The sequence below is a fragment of the Bufo bufo genome, chromosome 11 (assembly GCF_905171765.1).
Source record: "Bufo bufo chromosome 11, aBufBuf1.1, whole genome shotgun sequence".
NCBI classification, from domain to species: domain Eukaryota; kingdom Metazoa; phylum Chordata; class Amphibia; order Anura; family Bufonidae; genus Bufo; species Bufo bufo.
The window spans coordinates 90,143,685-90,168,558 of record NC_053399.1 but is presented as its reverse complement, the minus strand read 5'-3'; the positions used below and the strand labels follow the sequence as shown (position 1 = coordinate 90,168,558).

The window sequence follows — 24,874 nt, the reverse complement described above, 5'->3', positions numbered from 1 at the left end:
TTGGTCTTTATAAAAAATATTGAGCCGTTTTCCCTGCACAGCTTTAAGTTTTTCTAGTAGCTGGTTCTGAATTTTCACTCTGTTCCATCAGGCAGGGAGCTGACGGGCTCCTTATCTCTGACCTTATAAACACTCATTACAGCTCAATTCTTCTTATCTTACTGGTAAGAATGTGGTTTCAATAAGCGTTTATGACTTTTTAGTAATTTACATATTAGGGTTATTAGATGGCCAGAACAAAGTGAACGTAAAAGTACCATTCACACAGCTAGAAAAATAGTTAAAGGGGTTGTCCAGGTTCACAGCTTAACCCGGACATATCCCCGTTTTCACCCAGGCAGCCCCTCTGATATGAGCTGAATCGCGGAGGGTAAAGGCTTTTTCTGGAGATCTGGTGACGTACTGGGCTCTCCATGGGTAAAGCTAGGCGGAGGCTTCCGCCTAGCATTGTTGCTGGTGACGTCACCAGCACTAATGGCCGGGCTCTAGCGCTGCTAAAACGGCTAGGGAATAGTGTTGAGCGAACTTCTGTTTTAAGTTCGGCGTCTAAAGTTCGGCTTCCGGTTAGCGGAGAATCCCGATATGGATTCCGAATTCCGTTGTGGTCCGTGGTAGCGGAATCAATAATTGGCCATTATTGATTCCGCTACCACGGACCACAACGGAATTCGGAATCCATATCGGGATTCTTCGCTAACCGGAAGCCGAACTTTAGACGCCGAACTTAAAACAGAAGTTCGCTCAACACTACTAGGGAAGCTCTAAAGCCCACCCATTAGTGTCGGTGACGTCACAGGCAACAATGCTAGGCCGAAGCCTCCGCCTAGCAGCTCTTGTCCTGGGCAAGGGAGAGCATCGGAGCATGAACCCGGACAACCCCTTAAACCCTTTATGACAGAACGGCTCAATATTTTTAATAAAGACCAATTGAGAAAATGTTTTTAGCCCAAAATGAATCAAATTCAATCCTTAAAAAAAATTGCCCCAAAGGTGTACATAGTGGCATTATACTTTCACAAAACTTTTCATATGTTATTAGGACATATCAAAATTTTAGACTTGTGGGGTCTGAGTGCTTTCTATTGAGTCAGTCTCTCTTCTAGTACAAGTCCCACCTTTAGGGTATATGCACCCAGTGCATACTACGCATGGATTTTGAAATAAAGCAAAAACTGCATGAGGCTAGAGGTGGGAAACTGAATATATTTTAAACTAAGTACCAACATGCCTGTGAAACCTCAGCAGTGTGTCTGTTTTTCTTCTAGATACCTCTACACCAGTGCCTAATGAGAAATGGCTGTCAAATCTAGAAGGCACCCGCTGGCTGGACCATGTAAGGTAATCACCTGAAAAGGGGCTAGCAAACTCAGAGTTGGCACCTTCTAAAAGTGGTTGATTCATCTAGACAAAGGAAATGTGAACGTCAACCAATCACTGGTCTGAGTGGTGATCCTCCTTAGCCACTGATTGGCTGAGCGGGCACATTTCCTGTGTCAAGAGGGACCAGGAAGTAGAAACATCACAGCTCACCAAGCACAGCGCCATACACTGTATAGTGGCTGTGCTTGGTATTGCAGCCCAGGCACACACACTTGAATGGCACTGAGCTGCACGCAGGCACGTCATGGGCCTAGAAGAGTGCCAGTGGGCGTGCCAAGAGTCAGAACCCCAGTGATCAGATATTGGTGACCTATCTGAGGACAGGCCATCAATAATAAACCCCTGGGAACCCCTATTATATGACATGTATCCAAGCCCTCTCATCTCTGTTCCAGGTCGTGTCTGAAGAAAGCCAGTGACGTTTCCATATTGTTAAGCGAGAGGAACAGATCTATTGTTCTACAAGGTAAATGACCAGGCAGACGGGCCTACTGTCCTACACATCCAAGCATATCATGTCCTCTGTCTGCGACGGAGACGGGCTTAGGGTGAATGGAATGGTTTTCTTGAGGTTACCCTAATGGGGTACCAAACAGTGCTCAAATACACCCCAATATGTGCCTGACCCTTCACCAAATCTGCGGTCTAGTGGGACTCGTTCTGTTTGCCGTGATTAACACCAGTATAAGGCTACATGCACACGACCGTATGTGTTTTGCGGTCCGCAAAAAAAACGGATGACGTCCCGTATGGCATCAGTTTTTTTTGCAGATCCATTGTAATAATGCCTATCCTTGTCCGCAAACTAGAAAAAAATAGGACATGCACTATTTTTTTTGCAGAGCAACGGAACGGACATACTGATGCGGACAGCACACGGTGTGCTGTCCGCGTTTTTTTGCGGACCCATTGAAATGAATGGGTCCGCATCCTATCCGCAAAAAAAAACGGATCGGACACGGAAACAAAATACGGTTGTTTGCATGAGACCTAACACTGTAGAGACATGTAAGCCAAGTGGCATGAACCTTATTTCCAGGAGCAGAGACAACGATCATTAGGTGAAATAAAATGGCCGCTGTCCTATTAATACACACAAAACCTGTCCTAATCACACAGCTGGACAAGTTACTTCACAACACTGAGCTAAAGAGCCGCCTCATCCTCCTCTCTGCTCTGCTTGTCAGGGATTATGATCCTGAATAATGACCACCGCTCCATTCAGAGGTCTCTGGGCATTATGGAGATTGACCATTGTCATGTGTGCCTATCCTCTCTCACACCCCAGAGCCCGAGGACAGGGACGTGAACTGCCTCCTGACATCGCTGGTGCAGGTGTTATCGGACCCTTACTCCAGGACGTTGCCCGGCTTCCAGAGCTTGATCCAGAAGGAATGGGTATCGGCTGGACATCCCTTCATGCAAAGGATCAATCACTTCAGACAGTCAGACAAGGAAGAAGTGAGTGACCCTTACCATAGGCCTATCCTGCGCTCTACACCAGTAGTCAGAGACTGATAAGACGTGTCCTCTCTCGTGCAGTCCCCGGTGTTTCTGCTCTTCCTGGACTGTGTCTGGCAGTGTCTGCAGCAGTTCCCCACCGCCTTCCAGTTCACCGAGTCTTACCTCCTGGCATTACATGACAGCACCTACAACCTGTTCTGCAGCACCTTCACCCACAACTGCCACTGGGACCGCATCAGGGGGAGCCAGGTAATGTCCGCACACAGGCCAAAGGCCGCCAGGTCTCCATAGGTTATATACCCTGTGCCCGCACAATTTAGTTCCCCATGTGCTCCGCCTATTACACAAACTTCTGCACTTAAATCACATGTAGTACCCCCTTCTAACAGCCCAAAATTAATACAGACCAAACCTCAGACCCCTAAATGAAGATACAGACCATAGCCCAATGTATAGAACCCAGTCCATTATACAGGCAGCAGACCAACACCATCACTGTATGCAGACCCCAGACCAGCACCATCCCTGTATGCAGACCCCAGACCAGCACCATCCCTGTATACAGACCCCAGACCAGCACCATCCCTGTATGCAGACCCCAGACCAGCACCATCCCTGTATGCAGACCCCAGACCAGCACCATCCCTGTATACAGACCCCAGACCAGTACCATCCCTGTATACAGACCCCAGACCAACACTATCCCTGTATGCAGACCCCAGACCAGCACCATCCCTGTATGCAGACCCCAGACCAGCACCATCCCTGTATACAGACCCCAGACCAGCACCATCCCTGTATGCAGACCCCAGACCAGCACCATCCCTGTATAAAGACCCCAAACCAGCACCATCCCTGTATACAGACCCCAGACCAGCACCATCCCTGTATGCAGACCCCAGACCAGCACCATCCCTGTATGCAGACCCCAGACCAGCACCATCCCTGTATACAGACCCCAGACCAGCACCATCCCTGTATACAGACCCCAGACCAGCACCATCCCTGTATGCAGACCCCAGACCAGCACCATCCCTGTATACAGACCCCAGACCAGCACCATCCCTGTATACAGACCCCAGACCAGCACCATCCCTGTATACAGACCCCAGACCAGTACCATCCCTGTATACAGACCCCAGACCAGCACCATCCCTGTATGCAGATCCCAAACCAGCACCATCCCTGTATACCTGTATACAGACCCCAGACCAGCACCAACCCTGTATAAAGACCCCAGACCAGCACCATCCCTGTATACAGACCCCAGACCAGCACCATCCCTGTATACAGACCCCAGACCAGCACCATCCCTGTATACAGACCCCAGACCAGCACCATCCCTGTATGCAGACCCCAGACCAGCACCATCCCTGTATGCAGACCCCAGACCAGCACCATCCCTGTATACAGACCCCAGACCAGTACCATCCCTGTATACAGACCCCAGACCAGCACCAACCCTGTATGCAGACCCCAAACCAGCACCATCCCTGTATGCAGACCCCAGACCAGCACCATCCCTGTATGCAGACCCCAGACCAGCACCATCCCTGTATGCAGACCCCAGACCAGCACCATCCCTGTATACAGACCCCAGACCAGTACCATCCCTGTATGCAGACCCCAGACCAGCACCATCCCTGTATGCAGTCCCCAGACCAGCACCATCCCTGTATACAGACCCCAGACCAGTACCATCCCTGTATACAGACCCCAGACCAGCACCAACCCTGTATGCAGACCCCAAACCAGCACCATCCCTGTATGCAGACCCCAAAGCAGCACCATCCCTGTATGCAGACCCCAGACCAGCACCATCCCTGTATACAGACCCCAGACCAGCACCATCCCTGTATGCAGACCCCAGACCAGCACCAACCCTGTATGCAGACCCCAGACCAGCACTATCCCTGTATGCAGACCCCAGACCAACACCATCCCTGTATGCAGACCCCAGACCAGCACCATCCCTGTATGCAGACCCCAGACCAGCACCATCCCTGTATACAGACCCCAGACCAGTACCATCCCTGTATACAGACCCCAGACCAGCACCAACCCTGTATGCAGACCCCAAACCAGCACCATCCCTGTATGCAGACCCCAAAGCAGCACCATCCCTGTATGCAGACCCCAGACCAGCACCATCCCTGTATACAGACCCGAGACCAGCACCATCCCTGTATGCAGACCCCAGACCAGCACCAACCCTGTATGCACACCCCAGACCAGCACTATCCCTGTATGCAGACCCCAGACCAACACCATCCCTGTATGCAGACCCCAGACCAGCACCATCCCTGTATACAGACCCCAGACCAACACCATCCCTGCATAAAGACACCAGACCAGCACCATCCCTGTATGCAGACCCCAGACCAGCACCAACCCTGTATGCAGACCCCAGACCAGCACTATCCCTGTATGCAGACCCCAGACCAACACCATCCCTGTATGCAGACCCCAGACCAGCACCATCCCTGTATACAGACCCCAGACCAACACCATCCCTGCATAAAGACACCAGACCAGCACCATCCCTGTATGCAGACCCCAGACCAGCACCATCCTTGCATAAAGACCCCAGACCAGCACCATCACTGTATGCAGACCCCAGACAAGCACCATCCCTGAATGCAGACCCCAGACCAGCACCATCCCTGTTATGCAGACCCCAGACCAGCACCATCCCTGTATGCAGACCCCAGACCAGCACCATCCCTGTATACAGACCCCAGACAAGCACCATCCCTGTATACAGACCCAAGACCAGCACCATCCCTGTATACAGACCCCAGACCAGCACCATCCCTGTATGCAGATCCCAAACCAGCACCATCCCTGTATACAGACCCCAGACCAACACCATCCCTGTATGCAGACCCCAGACCAGCACCAACCCTGTATGCAGACCCCAGACCAGCACCATCCCTGTATACAGACCCGAGACCAGCACCATCCCTGTATAAAGACCCCAGACCAGCACCATCCCTGTATGCAGATCCCAAACCAGCACCATCACTGTATACAGACCCCAGACCAACACCATCCCTGTATGCAGACCCCAGACCAGCACCATCCCTGTATACAGACCCCAGACCAGCACCATCCCTGTATGCAGATCCCAAACCAGCACCGTCCCTGTATGCAGACCCCAGACCAGCACCATCCCTGTATGCAGACCCCAGACCAGCACCATCTCTGTATACAGACCCCAGACCAGTACCATTCCTGTATACAGACCCCAGACCAGCACCATCCCTGTATGCAGACCCCAGACCAGCACCATCCCTGTATACAAACCCCAGACCAGCACCATCTCTGTATACAGACCCCAGACCAGTACCATTCCTGTATACAGACCCCAGACCAGCACCAACCCTGTATGCAGACCCCAGACCAGCACCATCCCTGTATACAAACCCCAGACCAGCACCATCCCTGTATACAAACCCCAGACCAGCACCATCCCTGTATACAGACCCCAGACCAGCAACATTGCTGTATAAAGACCCCAGACCAGAACCATCCCTGTATACAGACCCCAGACCAACACTATCCCTGTATACAGACCCCAGACTAGCACCATCCCTGTATAAAGATCCCTGACCAGCACCATCCCTGTATACAGACCCCAGACCAGCACCCTCCCTGTATACAGACCCCAGACCAGCACCATCCCTGTATACAGACCCCAGACCAGCACCATCCCTGTATGCAGACCCCAGACCAGCACCATCTCTGTATACAGACCCCAGACCAGTACCATTCCTGTATACAGACCCCAGACCAGCACCAACCCTGTATGCAGACCCCAAACCAGCACCATCCCTGTATGCAGACCTCAAACCAGCACCATCCCTGTATGCAGACCCCAGACCAGCACCATCCCTGTATACAGACCCGAGACCAGCACCATCCCTGTATGCAGACCCCAGACCAGCACCAACCCTGTATGCAGACCCCAGACCTGCACAAACCTGTATGCAGACCCCAGACCAACACCATCCCTGTATGCAGACCCCAGACCAGCACTATCCCTGCATAAAGACACCAGACCAGCACCATCCCTGTATGCAGACCCCAGACCAGCACCATCCCTGCATAAAGACCCCAGACCAGCACCATCCCTGTATGCAGACCCCAGACCAGAACCATCCCTGCATAAAGACCCCAGACCAGCACCATCCCTGTATGCAGACCCCAGACCAGCACCATCCCTGAATGCAGACCCCAGACCAGCACCATCCCTGAATGCAGACCCCAGACCAGCACCATCCCTGTATGCAGACCCCAGACCAGCACCATCCCTGTATGCAGACCCCAGACCAGCACCATCCCTGTATACAGACCCCAGACCAGCACCATCCCTGTATACAGACCCCAGACCAGCACCATCCCTGTATACAGACCCCAGACCAGCACCATCCCTGTATACAGACCCCAGACCAGCACCGTCCCTGTATAAAGACCCCAGACCAGCACACTCCCTGTATACAGCCCCCAAACCAGCACCCTCCCTGTATACAGACCCCAGACCAGCAACATTGCTGTATAAAGACCCCAGACCAGAACTATCCCTGTATACAGACCCCAGACTAGCACCATCCCTGTATACAGATCCCTGACTAGCACCATCCCTGTATACAGACCCCAGACCAGCACCCTCCCTGTATACAGACCCCAGACCAGCACCATCCCTGTATACAGACCCCAGACCAGCACCATCCCTGTATACAGATCCCAGACCAGCAACATCGCTGTATAAAGACCCCAGACCAGCACCATCCCTGTATACAGACCCAAGACCCGCTTATCATTGCTTCCAGACCTCAATCCAGATGTTAATGATGCTCACCTCTCCCCATTCCTTCAATTCCCTCTGCTCCTGGACAGCAACCAAGAGTGGAGGGAAGAGCAGGAACCAGAGAGGTGAGGATACGTGACACGGGCAGGCTCGTCTGGCAGTCAGCCTAGGAGAAGAGGCAGGAACGTTTTATGTGTAATGACCCTATATCCACCATTTTATTTCAGCGGCACTCATTTAGTCAGACTTACACCCCGGTAAATGGTTGGAGGTACATTGTGCGTGAGAAGGTATTACTAAACGGAGACTATAAGCCGGTGGAAGAGATGAAGTCAGCTCCACCGACAGTTTGGGAATGGAGTCTGTTCTACCGTCACTCCCGTAGGCAGCAGTTTCTCAATCCCATGTACCACGTCAGGGAACAGGCGGTATTAAATGGCAATGGAGTCAACCATAACACGGACAAGGTGAGCACTGGGGTATTAGGAAATGTGATGAATGGGATCTAAACTTGACTTGGAAACAACCCATTGATCTGAACGAACACTGTGTAATACTTAAATTCTCCTGTGGGGGCACTGCAAGGAGACTGAACACTTACTGCCAGGTTTTCCCACAGATCACAGCTGATTGCTGGAGACCCCAACAGAAAGACTAGAGTACTATTAAGAAGTTCCTCTATCAAGTAGGGATTGTTCATTGTGGAGAACCCCTTTAAGCAGGATCTGAATTACCCTAATTGTGGTTTATGCTCATGTAAAATGCTTGCACAAGCGCTTTGTTTTGCAATAACACATTAATCAGGATATAACATGTAATTTCCACAAGGTTATGCAAAAAATATAATCTTAACTCAAGCTCCTCACAAACATCTGTGAAGGGACGACTCAGATCAGGAAAATATTTGGGAGTACACAGGAGCCTTTAACAACCTTAAGGGCAGGCATACAAGAATCCATGCCCCACAACTAACACTAGAAGTCAACCCTAAGAAAGAAAATCCCAAGTAACCACCAGTAACCTCTCCCAGTGTGATGACCTGAACAAACAGCTCCTCATAGCTGATCTTCCTGGACCCCATGAACACGGAAAGGGGGATATGGAGGAGTTAGGCTTAAAGAGGTTCTCCAGGACTATCATAAGGATTGGTCATCAGTATCTGATCGGTTGGGGTCTGAGTCATGGCATCACTACTGCTGTTGGAAGCAGCCATAATGCTTGGCCAAGTGTTGTTGCCTCTTCACCGGCCTGTGACGTCACCTTCACCACTATCTGACGTATGGCGCTGTGCTTGGTACACAATGAAGAAGATACCGTGCTTTTCCGGCCATCGCGGGGGTGCCATGACTGAGACCCCTACCAATCACTTATTGATGACCTTTCCTGAGGATAGGTGAGAAGATGTAATTCTGCCTCTACTTTATTACTGACTCGTCTTCTCTTCTTCTTTTAGCTGAATGTCTCCGACACCTGCAATATGTATCTACTTTCCAAAGGCGTGCTGGTATTACAGTCTCCATTCTTCCCAAGAAAAAGTGTCACAGTGTCAAAGAGAGGAGCGCGACGTTCCCAGTCTGTGGACAGCTTGCTGGAAGAAGAGAAGCAATTTAGGAGCAACATCTCCTTGGAGCAGTCCAGTATGGACCTTCTACTTCCCCTGTGCGTGGGGCCCTGGGTCAGGCTGTGGAAACGCTGTTACTTGGGTTGCGCCACAGAAGTTAAGGTAAAAATCTTTTTTTTTTCTCCTAAAAGGATGTACCAAAACCACAATTGAGTCATTTCATGGTTTATTCATACTTCTTGTCTACATGGCTCAATTGAAAGAACTTGAGGAGCATTTTTTCTGTCTCCAAGGTTTGGAAGGCAGGTGACGATGGGCACCACACAGTTAGCCCCCTAAACCTAGGCTACGGCTGTCCGTCAGGTTTCCCTCTTCTATGGAATAGATATTGAGGATAGACAGACTGTCCGGAGAAGACCTCCCAACTTCTCAAGAAAGGAAAGAGGAACATAAGGTGTTATGTGCATATGTGGTGCAGCAGGACATACCACGGACCTCCTAGGATAGGGCTAGGCAACCTCCGGCACTCCAGCTGTTGTCAAACTACAACTCCCAGCATGCATACTCACTCTGTTCTTCTCCCATAGAAATGAATGGAGAATTGTAGTTTCAGAATAGCTGGAGTGCCGAAGGTTGCTGACCCCTTGTCACGGATGATGTTTGCAGAAAGCTGGAACTTATAATTAAACATCCGACTGGCTTGATCCCAAACTAAGGAGCATAAAGGTGACCCCTATAAAACCCTAAGAGCTCACCCTGACTGCTAAGCACATACAAGGGTCTCAGAGGTAGACGATTGCATGCCCTCGTACCTAGACTGTGTGACACCTGAAAACCCTATAATAGTGAGGGGACACGACCACCGGCTCCCTGCACTTAATACGGAGGGAGTCAGGGTCACCTAGAATCAAGCCAGCAAGGAAACATAATACATGAAAGGACTTATCTGAACAAGCAGCAACAGAAGTCTCCAGCAGTGAACACTTCAATCCAGGAAGTAGTATAAACCGCAAAGTGAGGCAGTATGGGAGGGAATATAAAGGAAAGAGGATTAGTCTAAATAGGTGACACCTGGGAGAAGGAAATGAGATGACCAAGTGAAACCAAAACAAAGAACATCATGCAAGAGGTAGAAAAGGACGTCTGTCAGACCTTCTAACAGAAGTGGCGGTGACACCCCTGTCCTAGGACATCACCTGAAATTCAGGACTGTCCCTTTGGATTTGGGACAGTTTGGAGGACTGAAAAGAGGTGTCTAGGCTGCACTATAAACTACATTTTAGCCAGAGATGTAGCTATAGGGGGTGCAGAGGTGGCAGCCGCTACCAGGCCCAGGAACCTGAGGGGGCCCAAAGACCCTTGTGTCACATAAGAAGACACTGGTATTATAGAAAGTCCATGCTGGTCAAGTTACACATCTGGCTGGAGGGAAGGGGTTAGGTCAAGAATTTGGCATGGGGGGTGCCGTTTCAATTTTTGCCTCATGCAGCACGAAGGCTATGTGCTCCCCGGGCCACAAAGCACTGAGGGAAGGGGGCCCAAGCTGAACTCCTGCACCAGGGCCCCTGATTTTAGCCATTCATCAGCAAATTAAAAAAATAATTAAAAAAACTGGACAACCCCTTTAAGGACAACCCCACCCAAATTCAAAATTCAGTATTTCAGTGGATTGAATCCAATCTCACACCCTCAACATTTTTGGCAAACAGGGTAAAGTCAGACTCTGCATGACCATACCGCTATATAAGCGCCTGCTTTACCCTATACGAGTATTTCTGTCTATCGGATGGGGTCAGAGCCGTATTCCCCCCCCCCCCCCCACCACCGCTGTATAGTCAATAACACATTTATATCATCATTCTGTAAATGGAGAGCCGCAGGTATCGGTCTATCTCATCAGCCGATCTACAGGAGTAGGAAACCTAAAACAGGCAGAAAACAATGCACAGTAATACCGCCATATCACTGAACACAATCATGTCAACACGAAAGTATACAAAGACTCACGCAGGAGGAAGTCAGACCCACCATTTTTAATCTTGGTCATTAGCGAGTGCTGCGCACAATTTTTACAGGCCGGCCTTCATGTATGCAGCCAGCAGGTGGCGTCTGTTCACTATACTGTGAGTGTTTTCAACTCATTTTTTACACTGCCCTTGCCACTTTTTTTTAGAAAGGGGTGTGGAAAAGGTGGGTGAATTAAATTACTGCGCCGCTCCACTGGAGATGACGAGGAAGCGGAGCTCACATGGAGCGCCACCTCATCATCTGAGGATAGGTCATTAATATTATGGGCTGGACAACCCCTTTTAGGCTCCTTGCAGACGAGCGGTTGTCACGCTGCAGCTCCCGGCCTGACCTCCCAGCACTGACGGGGTTGCATAGCATTATATTGATTTATGATGCTATGTAACCCTCACAGTTCTGGAATATATTGGATAACACTGGCAGCATTATGTCAGTGTCATCTAATACATTCCAGAACTGTAAGGGTTACAAAGCATCATAAATCAATATAATGCTGAGTGACCCCATCAGTGCTGGGAGGTCAGGCCGGGAGCGGCAGCGTGACATCTGCTCGTCTGCAAGGGGCCTTAAAAGAGTCCAACACTGATGGCCTATACTCAGGATCGGTCATCAATATCTGATGGGTGGGGGGGGTCTGACTATCCGCACCCCACCGATCGCCCATCTAAAGAGGCCTTCTCATAATATACTAAGCCTAGCGCTGCACATTGTACATGCTAAAATATGCAACCTCTGGGACCCGTTCTCAAGAACGAAGAAGGCACCACGCATGTGCGGCTTTCACTGCGGGACTCCTCGTTCTTGAGATATCAGCAGGTCCTAGAGGTTGGACCGGCACTTATGGTCATTTATGGTTTATCCTACAGATATGACCAGATCCAACAATCCCTTTAACGTGAGAAAATGCTAAAACTTTACTAAAATAATAAATGTATAATACATTTTAACAACATTCACCCTCTCCTCCCGGGCAGGGTAACAACCAGCGCCCCCCAGTGACCAGTCTAGCCGAGGAACTGAAATTTCTTGAAGACAAGCTGAGGAACCTACAGGACCAAAGACACCATGGCTCGGTTCTGCCTGATGTAAAAGGCGGCTCCTCATCGTACAGATAGCGGGGCGGACACGTCCCTCTGAGGAGACATCAAAACCATGAAATGTGGCAGGACGGAGACAACACACATGGAGGAACAATGTGGAGACTACTTGAATGGTGGTCCTCCATGGCTGGGACCTAAAGTGGATTATGGGAGCACAGCCTGTACACTGCAAATTTATATTTATACTGCCTTTTGTTAACAGGAACGGTCGAAATTTACTAAAATTGTCCAAAAGAGTCCAAAAACACTGCTATTAGATCTGGAGTAGTAAAAACGATGGTTAAAAAAAACTCACAGCTTATACTCCAGAGCTGCATTCACAATTCTACTGGTTGTCATTGGAATCAGTCAAGTAGCTTGTCGTCGGACACGCCTCTTAAACGTAGCGGAGCCCTTACAAGGTCTTTTTCGCGTACGTGTACTGTCCATGGATCGCTCACACATCCATTGACGTTAATGAGGCCTGGTGTAAAGAGGACACGTCCCATAAAGCAATTTACCACAAAAAGCTCAGTACAGACATTAAGGGCCAATTTGTGACAAAATCTCTTCCAGTCGTCGCCATGGACTGGACACTGTGCTATTTACATGCCCATTACCACTGGAGTCGGCCATTTTGTGACAGAACAATATTCTGTGGTAATATAGTGTATAAATTCCTTATCATCCTCACTAGCTGACAAAATGGCTACCTACACAAAATGGAGGTGCTGAAGATGAGCCTACTAGTGCAAGCAACCAATCGGATTCCAGCTTGTAAGGCTTCTGATTGGTTGCTAGGGGCGACTGCTCTACTCCCTGTATACATTTTCACTACGTAAAGACGCCCTCATGGCTGCCGCTCTATAATGTAACTGTCAGGCAGATATTTTAGGGAACACTCCTGCCCGATATCGTCTTTTGTAATATGACTCCCACTGTATTACATTGACTCTCAAAATTTCTTTCTCTGTGAGAAATATCTTGAGTAATTTACCCGCTGACCTAGATATAAGGCCCCGAGTCGTCTTCCACTGCCATGTGGTCACTATTTCGATATTTCACGCCATTTCTCATCTGTTTCTGCCAAAACAAAATGTCCGCCATCACTGGGCTTGACGACGCTAATTAGTTGCTCCCAGGTGACGATTCTGAAGGGGCTGTGACGGCGGCCATCTTGGTTTCCCAGAAGGAGATGCAATCTCTATTAGACATATGGCGATAGCGTGCTGTACTAAGCAGCATTCCCAGTATGCCGACCGCCTTGTGGCGGTATGACGCGTGCGGTACATTAGATAGCGCTACTCGATTACGTGTATATTTTTGTAGTGATGTAAAAGCGTATTAAAAAGATATTTATAATAAAACATCTTGAGAGACGAGCGTGTAGTGAGCGCCATGTGTTGTCTAGTATGGATGATCCAAAAATGTGGCCCCCAGACTGATCAGCTCATCACTTCGGGCCCCTGATTTTGCTAGGAGACTAGACTATAAGTCAATAGGGTCTGTCAGTTGCCATCTAGATCTATCATGGCTACCATTATAAAGCCTCGGCACTTTAATTTGGGCCTAACTCATATGGGGGCCGCTTTCTTCCAAAAACAGTGCCACCCCTGTCCACAGGTTGTGTGCGGTACTGCAGCCCAGACACGTTGACTTCAATGGAGCCGAGCTGCAGTACCAGACACAACCCGTGGACGGCAGCAATCCTGAACAAGCGAGTGGTGAGCATAGTTGTCAGCAGACTATCCCCCTCAAGGCTATGTTCACACAGCCGAAAAACGTCAGAAAAAGTCTTATAACAGAAATTGCATGGGAGATTTTTCTACTTGGATTTCGCCACGTTTTTCACTAGGATTGACACCTTACTGACTACCAGTACAACTTTTTACAGAAGCCCAGTCTAAGCGCCTCACGGGTCTCCCATGATAACCGTGCTCCTCCTCTAAAGGCCCAGACCAGTGTCGATCCAGGCTGTTTAACCCTTTGCATGCCGTGGGCAATAGCGAATGATATCACAGGTTGTTGATGTCTGTGCATGCTAGCCGGGGCCTAGTGAAGGCCCCAGGCTTGCCTCCAGCGTGTCTCAGCAGACTGCACCTCTCTGGCGCAGCCTGCTGGTGACTGTCAGTATTGCAATGCAAGAACAGAGCAATATAATTTTTATTTTTCACACTAGCGTTTCTATTTTCTGGTATTGAGTTTCGTCATAGGGGCTCAATCCTGGAGAGAAACGCTTCAGATTTTTCCGCGCGAGTGCAAAACATTTTAATGCGTTTTGCACGCGCGTGAGAAAAATCGCGCATGTTTGGTACCCAAACCCGAACTTCTTCACAGAAGTTCGGGCTTGGGATCGGTGTTCTGTAGATTGTATTATTTCCCCTTATAACATGGTTATAAGGGAAAATAATAGCATTCTGAATACAGAACGCAAAGTAAAATAGCGCTGGAGGGGTTAAAAAAAATAAAAAATAATATAACTCACCCTAATTCACTTGATCGCGCAGCCGGCATCTCTTCTGTCTTCTTTTTTGCTGTGTGCAGGAACAGGACCTGTGGTGACGTCACTGCGCTCATCACATGGTCCGTCACATGATCTTTTACCATGGTGATGGACCATGTGAAGACCGGAGTGACGCCAATAAAAAGTACAACTTGTCCCACAAAAAACAAGTCCTCATACGGCTACATTGACAGAAAACTAAAAATAAAAATTGTAGCTCGTAAAAGGAGACGATAAAAAGAAAAAAATCACTTGGTCATCAAGGGCCAAAACAGGCTGGTCACTAAGGGGTTAATATACACCTCCCATTATTGTCAATGGGAAATCTGCGGAGTAGTTTATCCACCATGGATTTTTCCGTGCCCAGAGGGGGGGGGGGGTATGTCTCGTGTCGCTGCGGTTTGCACGCGTGTTCCGTGGCATGCAGATTTACTTCACTGCCCGATCTGTGGCCAAAACAACTGCAGATATAAGGCTACGTTCACACTTGCGTTGTTAAGGCCTCATGCACACGAACGTTCAGTTTTTTTTGGGGTCCGCAAAAAACGGAAGCCGCCCATGTGCCCCTCCGCAATTTGCCGAACAGAACGGGCGGTCCATTGTAGAAATGCCTAGTCTTGTCCGCCAAACGGACAGGAATAGGACAGGTTATATTTTTTTTTGCGGGGCCACGGAACGGAGCAACGGATGCGGACAGCCTACGGAGTGCTGTCCAGTCCGCATCTTTTGCCGCCCCATTGAAGTGAATGAGTCCGCATCCTAGCCGCAGTTTGCGGACCAAAACGACGGTCGTGTGCATGAGGCCTAATTCCAGTGTTGAAATCCAGCAGAGGATCTCGCTACTGGAGCGAAGCGGATCCGTTTTGATTTTGCACATCAGGAGGCACCCGTCTCCGTTAGAATGCGGATGTGTGAAATCAAAAGGGAAAAAAAAACGGATCCGTCGCTAAATGCATTAAAAGTCAATGGGTGACGGATCCGTTTCTTTAGACTTCTAAGAAAACAGATCAGCCACTATTGACTTACATTGTTTTGCATCCGTTTTTTATAACCGGACGCAAAATCGCAGCTTGAGACGTCCTGATGCCTCCTGAACGGATCTCACAAGTGTGGAAGTAGCCGAACCTCATTGTCATGAATATCTGATAATCCGGCATCTGATAATACAGAATATCTGATAATCCGGCATCTGATAATACAGAATATCTGATAATCCGGCATCTGATAATACAGAATATCTGATAATCCGGCATCTGATACTTCAGAATATCTGATAATGTGGCATCTGATAATACAGAATATCTGATAATCCAGCATCTGATAATACAGGATATCTGATAATCCGGCATCTGATAATTCAGAATATCTGTTAATCTGGCATCTGATAATACAGGATATCTGATAATCCGGCATCTGATAATACAGGATATCTGATAATCCGGCATCTAATAATACAAGATATCTGATAATCCGGCATCTGATAATACAGGATATCTGATAATCCGGCATCTGATAATACAGAATATCTGATAATGCGGCATCTGATAATACAGAATATCTGATAATCCGGCATCTGATAATACAGGATATCTGATAATCCGGCATCTGATAATTCAGAATATCTGTTAATCCGGCATCTGATAATACAGGATATCTGATAATCCGGCATCTGATAATACAGGATATCTGATAATCCGGCATCTGATAATACAGGATATCTGATAATCCGGCATCTGATAATACAGAATATCTGATAATCCGGCATCTGATAATACAGAATATCTGATAATCCGGCATCTGATAATACAGGATATCTGATAATCCGGCATCTGATAATACAGAATATCTGATAATCCGGCATTTGATAATACAGAATATCTGATAATCCGGCATCTGATAATACAGGATATCTGATAATCTGGCATCTGATAATACAGAATATCTGATAATCCGGCATTTGATAATACAGGATATATGATAATCCGGCATTTGATAATACAGGATATCTGATAATCCAGCATCTGATAATACAGAATATCTGATAATCCGGCATCTGATAATACAGAATATCTGATAATCTGGCATCTGATAATACAGAATATCTGATAATCCGGCATTTGATAATACAGGATATCTGATAATCCAGCATCTGATAATACAGGATATATGATAATCCGGCATTTGATAATACAGAATATCTGATAATCCGGCATTTGATAATACAGGATATATGATAATCCGGCATTTGATAATACAGGATATCTGATAATCCAGCATCTGATAATACAGGATATCTGATAATCCAGCATTTGATAATACAGGATATCTCATAATCCAGCACCCTCAAAGCTCCATGGGTTCCGGATTCACTATCATTATAATACAGAGCACATGATGACATCACATTTGTGGTTTTCACTGTGCCAATTTTTTCATTGACAGCACGCTTGGACTTGTAGTCCCACCACCCCTGGCCGTGCTAACGTTCAGCTGTGACATTTCACCTCTGGTGGCACTACAAACCCCAGCAGTTCAGACACACAACCCGCCTGACTCACCTCGCACACAGTTATGTTCGGATTGTCAATAAAGCTTTCCTAAACGCGCAAAAAAAAAAAAAAAAAAGAAACACGAGCGGCACGACGGAAGTGACGAGCCGGAAGTAGGGAGGAGAGCGCGAGTGTGGCCTAGCGATGGCGGCAGGTCCGATCTCTGAGCGGAACCAGGGTAAGAATGAAAGGGATATCCACGGAGGCGGTGAGAGTGTAGGCGGCTGCAGGACTACAAGTAGCAGCATGCCTCTGCCTACGTGTACATGAGCAGTGGCTGTCAGCGCATGCTGGGTCTTGTAGTTCTGAAGGTGTTAGTAGCTGGAATGAGCCTGTAGAATCACGGAGTCCAGGAGCGGCCCGTGATAGAGCAGTCCCCGGTTCCTTCTGTGTCTGGGAAAGCTGTGTGGCGGCCATCCAGTCATGAGGGAGAGAGTCTCCCCGGATATACAAGCAGCTGTGCCATTCAGGTCTCTAGGGAAGCCGGGGACACTGACTGCTGGGGCCCCCACTGATCCTGGGGCAGGGGCCCTGTCCGCTCTTATAATGGAGCACCAGACACAGCTCCATTCAACTTTTTGGGGGAGATTTCTCAAAGCTGGTGTAATGTAGAACTGGCTCAGTTGCCCATAGCGACCAATCAGATTCCACCTTTCATTTTTCAGAGATCTTTAGGAAAGTTAAAGGCTCGATCTGATTGGTTGCTAGGGGCAAGTAAGCCGGTTTTGAGGAGTCTCCTCCCCTATAGGACTGCCAGAGACCACACAGTACAAGCACCTGCCTATCACGTGACCACCGCTCCATTCAAATGATTGGAGCCCTGCCGATAGACACTTATCTCCACAAGAGCGCCATCCCCTCGCTGATCGGCAGGCAGAGCGCCATCTCCTCGCTGATCGGCAGGCAGATCGCCATCTCCTCACTGATCGGCAGGCAGATCGCCATCTCCTCACTGATCAGCAGGCAGAGCGCCATCTCCTCGCTGATCAGCAGGCAGAGCGCCGTCTCCTCGCTGATCGGCAGGCAGAGCGCCGTCTCCTCGCTGATCGGCAGGCAGAGCGCCGTCTCCTCGCTGATCAGCAGGCAGAGCGCCGTCTCCTCGCTGATCAGCAGGCAGAGCGCCGTCTCCTCGCTGATCAGCAGGCAGAGCGCCGTCTCCTCGCTGATCAGCAGGCAGAGCGCCATCTCCTCGCTGATCAGCAGGCAGAGCGCCATATATGTGGTAGTGCAGCTCAGCCCATTCACCCCTTTCAGTCAGCTGATCGGCAGGCAGAGCGCCATCTCCTCGCTGATCGGCAGGCAGAGCGCCATCTCCTCGCTGATCGGCAGGCAGATCGCCATCTCCTCACTGATCGGCAGGCAGATCGCCGTCTCCTCGCTGATCAGCAGGCAGAGCGCCGTCTCCTCGCTGATCAGCAGGCAGAGCGCCGTCTCCTCGCTGATCAGCAGGCAGAGCGCCGTCTCCTCGCTGATCGGCAGGCAGAGCGCCGTCTCCTCGCTGATCGGCAGGCAGAGCGCCGTCTCCTCGCTGATCAGCAGGCAGAGCGCCGTCTCCTCGCTGATCAGCAGGCAGAGCGCCGTCTCCTCGCTGATCAGCAGGCAGAGCGCCATCTCCTCGCTGATCAGCAGGCAGAGCGCCATATATGTGGTAGTGCAGCTCAGCCCATTCACCCCTTTCAGTCAGCTGATCGGCAGCCCCCACTGATCTAACACTGTCCTGGAAAACCCCAACACAGACGCATTGTAGCAACTCATCAGCTGTGTTAGCACTGCAGGCAGTCAATGTTTCTGTTGCCTATTTTGTCTGCAGACGCCACGGTATACGTCGGGGGTCTGGATGAGAAGGTGAGCGAGCCGCTGCTATGGGAGCTCTTCTTACAAGCCGGACCGGTCGTGAACACGCACATGCCCAAGGACCGGGTGACGGGGCAGCACCAGGGTGAGAGACGACTGCACCGCTCGACAGCACTGTGCCCATAATGGTATTATGGCTGTGTCCATGAGTCCTACATTCACAGCCAGCTCCTCCCTGTCAGTGAAGAGAAGCATTCTTATTTACACCCACATTTGGTGGTGGGTGGGGGGGGGGGTGGCTCTGTTATAGGTGAGACCCACACCGATCAGACATTGGGGTATATCCTAGTGCTATGCTTCCAATGTCCAAGATGGGAATACCCCTTTAATGGTTAGTGAGGTTCTCAGAGATTACACCTGCACCGATCCTAGTAATATCCTATGACCTATTGGTGACTACCCCCCCCCCCCTCCTTAAAGGGATTTTCCTGAAGTTAAATATTGATAAGCGATCCTCATGATAGGTCATCAAGATCTGATCGGGGGTGACACCTGTAACGCCCGCCTACCGTATTAGCACCATCCATTACATAGTGCCAGTGCTTGGTATGGCACTGAAGTGCACAGAAGGCCATGTGAACGTGCCGTCACAGGCCAAGGAAGAGGGCACAGCACTCGCCCACGGCTGATCGGCAGGGGTGCTGGTTCCCTATCCTGAGGAAAGGTTGTCAGTATTTAAGCCCCGGAGAACCCCTTTAATGTTGCGTTTCTCTGTGACATGAGTTTGATTTGATGTCCCCTCCTCAGGCTATGGCTTTGTGGAGTTCCTTAGCGAAGAAGACGCCGACTACGCCATCAAAATCATGAACATGATCAAACTGTACGGGAAGCCCATCCGCGTCAACAAAGCCTCGGCGCACAACAAGAACCTGGACGTCGGGGCCAACATATTCATCGGCAACCTGGACCCCGAGATTGACGAGAAGCTTTTATACGACACCTTCAGCGCTTTTGGGGTCATCCTGCAAACCCCCAAGATCATGAGGGACCCAGACACCGGGAACTCCAAAGGATATGCCTTCATCAACTTTGCCAGCTTTGATGCCTCTGATGCCGCCATCGAGGCCATGAACGGACAATATTTATGTAACCGGCCGATCACCGTCTCCTATGCCTTTAAGAAGGACTCCAAGGGTGAGAGGCACGGCTCGGCGGCGGAGAGGCTGCTGGCCGCACAGAACCCGCTGTCACAGGCGGACAGGCCTCACCAGCTTTTCGCAGATGCTCCTCCACCCCCTTCAGTCCCTGCTGTCATCACCTCGCTGACGTCCGCTGTTGCTGCAGGTAAGTGGTCACCCAGGGGCGCGCATCTCTAGTGCATTGGTAAATTTTCCTTGGAAGTAGATCGCTGGGATCCAGACCTCTATAAGTCTAGCATACTAGGAATAGACATAAGGTGGACGTCCATGTTCTCTCATCTCCAGGTGAGGAGCCGATACCCTTGTATCTCCTTATGATGTGTCGTATAGCCCTGTCTGGAAAGTGGGATTGATCAGGTGCACTCGGCTATTATGCCTGGGTGTTGGCGCACAGCATTTCTTTGCACCTCAAGTATTTGTGAACCATCTTCTGTAACCTCTGACACATTTTTCCCTTATTTCAGGTATGCCTGCGTTTCCTCCGGGCCCTCCACCTGGAGCGCTACCCCCAGGAATCCCCCCGTCCATGCCTCCTCCACCAATGTCTCCAGTCACAGGCGCTGGTCAAGCTGCCGCAGCTGCTGGTCACCCGCAAGTGCCGCTACCTTTCCAGGCTGGAGCTCTGCACCCCGGTGAGCAGTAGTGTGGATGCTTCCTTATTTTTGAGCGGGTGATTACTTAGGGCCACTGATCTTGACCTACGGGTTGTTCTTATGACATGTCGTGCTCTCTCAGGTTTGCAGATGCAAGTTCCACATCACGCTCTAGGACCCTCACCGAGCCAGATGGGAGCACGTCCCCATGGCATGGCCCATCCAGGTCCTCCTCCCATGGGCATGCCACCAAGAGGTCCACCTTTTGGAGCTATGGGTAAGTTTCAATGCACCGATTGGCTCTCAGAGGGAATCCGAAATAAGTAATAGATGCTCTAGTCAGCTTTCATCAGCAGGGACTGGTATTCCTACAACTGACCTGTATCGGCGATCCACAGGATTGTTGGGACCCCCACCGATCACTAGCCTGAGGGTGCTCAAAGTGCACAGTCACTGCTCTAGTGATTAGTAGGAGTAATCAAGTCCAAAGCCTTCTGACATGGGCAGAAGTGTCGATTGGTGGAGGGTCAGATCCTGCGTCACTCGCATGGCATGAAGAGGTTCAAAAGCTGTGTCCCTTAGATGTTTTATAGCCCCTGAAGTGCTACCCCTGCCTCTTAGTGAGGAAAAACCCCATCAATGCCAGGGTGCACACTGCTACACCAAGTGCTTCAGCTGGTTTCCGTCAGAACTGAACATAAACCCAATCGTATAATTTTTCTGCTGACCAATCCATGACTAAAATCCATACATCTATTCCCCCTGTATGTCCAAATATAATGTACTCAGAGACTTAATCTATTTTCATTTGCTTTCTTGTGCCTTAGGACACCCAGGAATGCCTCCTGGTATGCGACCACCTCCTCTAATGCCACCACATGGATACAACGGCCCACCCAGGCCTCCACCCTACGGTTATCAGCGAGGTCCTCTTCCACCACCTCGGCCTGCTCCCCCGCGTCCACCCATGAGGCCGCCGATGCCGCAGTAGAGAATGAATGTGAACTGCCGCCATACTGTACCATGACAGGACATCAGTGCAGTCAGACAGTAAAGCTGCGGCCCCCTCCTGTAGACAGACTCGAGGGGCTGTTGGCCACCACCATATCTCCAATGCCAACACATTCCGCCTGTGGGAACACGGGTAAATCCTACGTTCATTTACTTACGGTCCATCTTGAAAGAAGTGACTACAGACAAATCCTGTATAAAGTTGAGAAATTTAATTTTTTTTTATTTGATTTTGTTAACGCTTCTTTGTAAATGGTAGATTGTAATAAATGAGCAGAACCTCGGTCTTATACTGAGATTTGGTTAGTTATTAAAAGATCGTTCTTAAAGGGATGTTTTAATATATGTAAATTATCCTCCAGGAGCAATGGGGGTGTTGCTGTTACACCTAGAGGCTCTGCTCTCTCTGCAAGTGGCTCCTAGAGGCTCATTTGCATATGTTAAAACATAATTTTTCTCAGCAATGCGGGCACATACGAACATGGGACCAACACCGATGGGGGCAGCACGCATCACTCTCTACCTGGGCTGCAGGGGATGGGTCATGTGACCTCACTGACCAACCCAGGCTCTCCGGCAAGTATTTAGGTGCCTCAGTGTCAAGGTCCTTGTTTTTGCTAGTTCCTGATTTACGCTTCATTCCTGGACTCTGCTTCTCGTCTGACCCTGCCTGACTACGCTGTGTTTCCGGTACCTCTTGGACAGCTGCCACTGACTTGGGGATTGCTCTGGAGTAGCTCCTGGCAACTACCCTAACGGCTCAAGTCTATCCTCACCATCTGAGGCTCTAGTGAAAACCAGGTAGTTGCTTAGACATGCCCCTCCGGAGTATAGCCAGTCAGTGGCACAGTGGGTTCACACCCGCTGATCTGTGACAGGAACCTGAAACATCACCACCCTCGTTCACAGGTTGGGCCTGGTATTGCAGCTCAGCACCCTGGAAGATAATGATGGGACACCCAACAAGCCTCTCTGCCATGGCCATTGTATTTAGTTACAAAGCTGGGGCAACGTGTGGAGTCCTTGCACCTAAATGATGAATAAACCAGCACTGGAGATATGTGATACAAACCAAGGATATTTCTGGCCACCCTTTGATGAAACCTTAAGTTGGCAGAAAGGTAGTAAAAAAAAAAAGACCTCATCCTTTTGAGGATTCCTCACAGCTAAAGCATCCAATGGACATAAAACTGGACACTCTCCTAAAAAAAAAAATCCTAAAGGGCTTCCTTGATCTCCACATTGAGTAAGATCATTATTTCCTTGGATTGATCAACTAGAAAAACGTCTCCAGATAAAGACCTCAGGGGAGGAAATACTGGAGTCTATTCCCCTCATGGATTCCTGGCAGAGGCAACAGCAGAAGAAGTCCTCTCTAAAGACCTGGACTGGAGATTGTGTCCAAAAACAAACTGCTTCAGGTCAGAATTGGACAAAATATCGGAAAAAGCCGCAGCCAAGGAAAAAAAAAAAAGGGTTACTAGAGCCCAAATTCTTTAATTTCTCAGGCCAAGCTCAGACGAGGGGAAAGGTAAAACGGGCCAATGGAGTTATCTAAACTGTGGAAAAGGTCAGCGCTTCATCCTCACCCGAATAGCAACTTGGGGTCGGGAAAAGGGCGTGGGAGGCAGGCTTATATAGATGTGAGATAACAGCAAGCTGTCTTGCCATGCAAGAACACAATGAAAAAAAATGGAAACGATCTGGACCATCACACGCCTCAAAAGAAATATGCAGCTGTGTGCACACTGGATCGTATTGTCACAATCTGATACATCAAGGTTACTAAAAGGGGTTGTATCATCTGAGACATTGGTGGCATATCACTAAGGAATGCCACAGTGTGTGGGACCCGCACCTTTCTCTAGAACGGGGCCCCCAAAGCGAACAAGAACACAAACAGCACATGCAGTGACGTGCTCTCTATTTAATTCTATAGGAGTTTTGAAAATAGCCAAGCAAGCACAGTTTTTTTTTTTTTTTATTCAAAATCAGACAATATTTTCCATACAGATTCAAATCAAAGTCATTACTTTTTGACCCAACCCCAAAATACCCTCCCACTGCGGTGCGTCTCTAAGAACGAGGGGAAGTCAAGACAAAAAATATTTAAAATTTCCAATCGCCCTATATCTGTCACGACAGTTGGGTAAGCGATGAAACAACCAAACACGGAAAAACCAACAGAACAAACGACTAGGGAGAAAAGGGTCACCTAGCGATCTCTGAAAGCTTTCCCTAGACTGCTGTGCCCATGTGCATACCCTTAGGGTGGATATGCACATGCCCTGGGCAAACCCTAAGCAGCAGGGAAAAGGCGACCTGCTTCTTCCAACCAGGAGGAAGCAAGCGTCTCCCTAGAGGCCTAGATAAAACACACAAAGGGAAATAATGGAGAGGACTTATCTTGAGCAGAGCTGGAGCAGACGATCCACCACAAATCAAGAGCTAGAAAAGAACTATAACTCGCACAGGCCACTGGGGGAAGGAGGGATATATAGCCTCACTAACGATGAAACCCAGTACACCTGAGGGAAGGTGGATCCAGCTCAAATCAAACCAAGAAGTCAGACATGTGCAGCCAGTCTGACAGACCTCTGCACATTCCCAGGGCAAGGCGTGACTATCCTGATCTATTTTTCCTCTATATTTCTTTGTTTTTAAAGAACCTATTCGTATCTTTTAATCTTGTTAACCAAGTTGAGCCATATAAACACATTTGGAATATCCTGCGAAAACCAAACCCGTGTAATCAAAAGTCTTGCCAAAAACACTACTTTTATCAACAGGATCTTTTTGTATTTATGACAGTTTACCCTGGAAAGATCATCTAATATCCAGCATTTCACCATAAAAGGAATTACAACTTTCAATTTTTGGGTAATAAAGTCATCAATTGCAGC

The 24,874-nt window shown here is 49.1% G+C and overlaps 2 protein-coding genes across 2 annotated transcripts in view; both read left to right on the top strand.

The window, feature by feature from the left end:
• MTMR11 (myotubularin related protein 11) overlaps positions 1-13,704 on the top strand; it is a 31,310-nt gene extending 17,606 nt beyond the window's left edge. Inside the window, exons 11-17 of the mRNA XM_040412693.1 lie at positions 1,266-1,338; positions 1,776-1,846; positions 2,669-2,841; positions 2,923-3,093; positions 7,882-8,121; positions 9,108-9,377; positions 12,218-13,704. Of these exons, the coding sequence (XP_040268627.1) occupies positions 1,266-1,338; positions 1,776-1,846; positions 2,669-2,841; positions 2,923-3,093; positions 7,882-8,121; positions 9,108-9,377; positions 12,218-12,358 (1,139 nt within the window). The 3' untranslated portion in view covers positions 12,359-13,704. The remainder of the gene's footprint in view (positions 1-1,265; positions 1,339-1,775; positions 1,847-2,668; positions 2,842-2,922; positions 3,094-7,881; positions 8,122-9,107; positions 9,378-12,217) is intronic.
• Positions 13,705-17,459: 3,755 nt separating this feature from the next.
• Positions 17,460-22,277, top strand: SF3B4 (splicing factor 3b subunit 4). Its single transcript, XM_040412692.1, has 6 exons — positions 17,460-17,552; positions 19,185-19,313; positions 19,976-20,512; positions 20,832-20,999; positions 21,103-21,237; positions 21,788-22,277. The coding sequence occupies exons 1-6, from the start codon at positions 17,519-17,521 to the stop codon at positions 21,949-21,951; spliced, it is 1,167 nt and encodes a 388-aa protein (XP_040268626.1). The 5' UTR covers positions 17,460-17,518; the 3' UTR covers positions 21,952-22,277.
• The last annotated feature ends 2,597 nt before the right edge of the window (positions 22,278-24,874 follow it).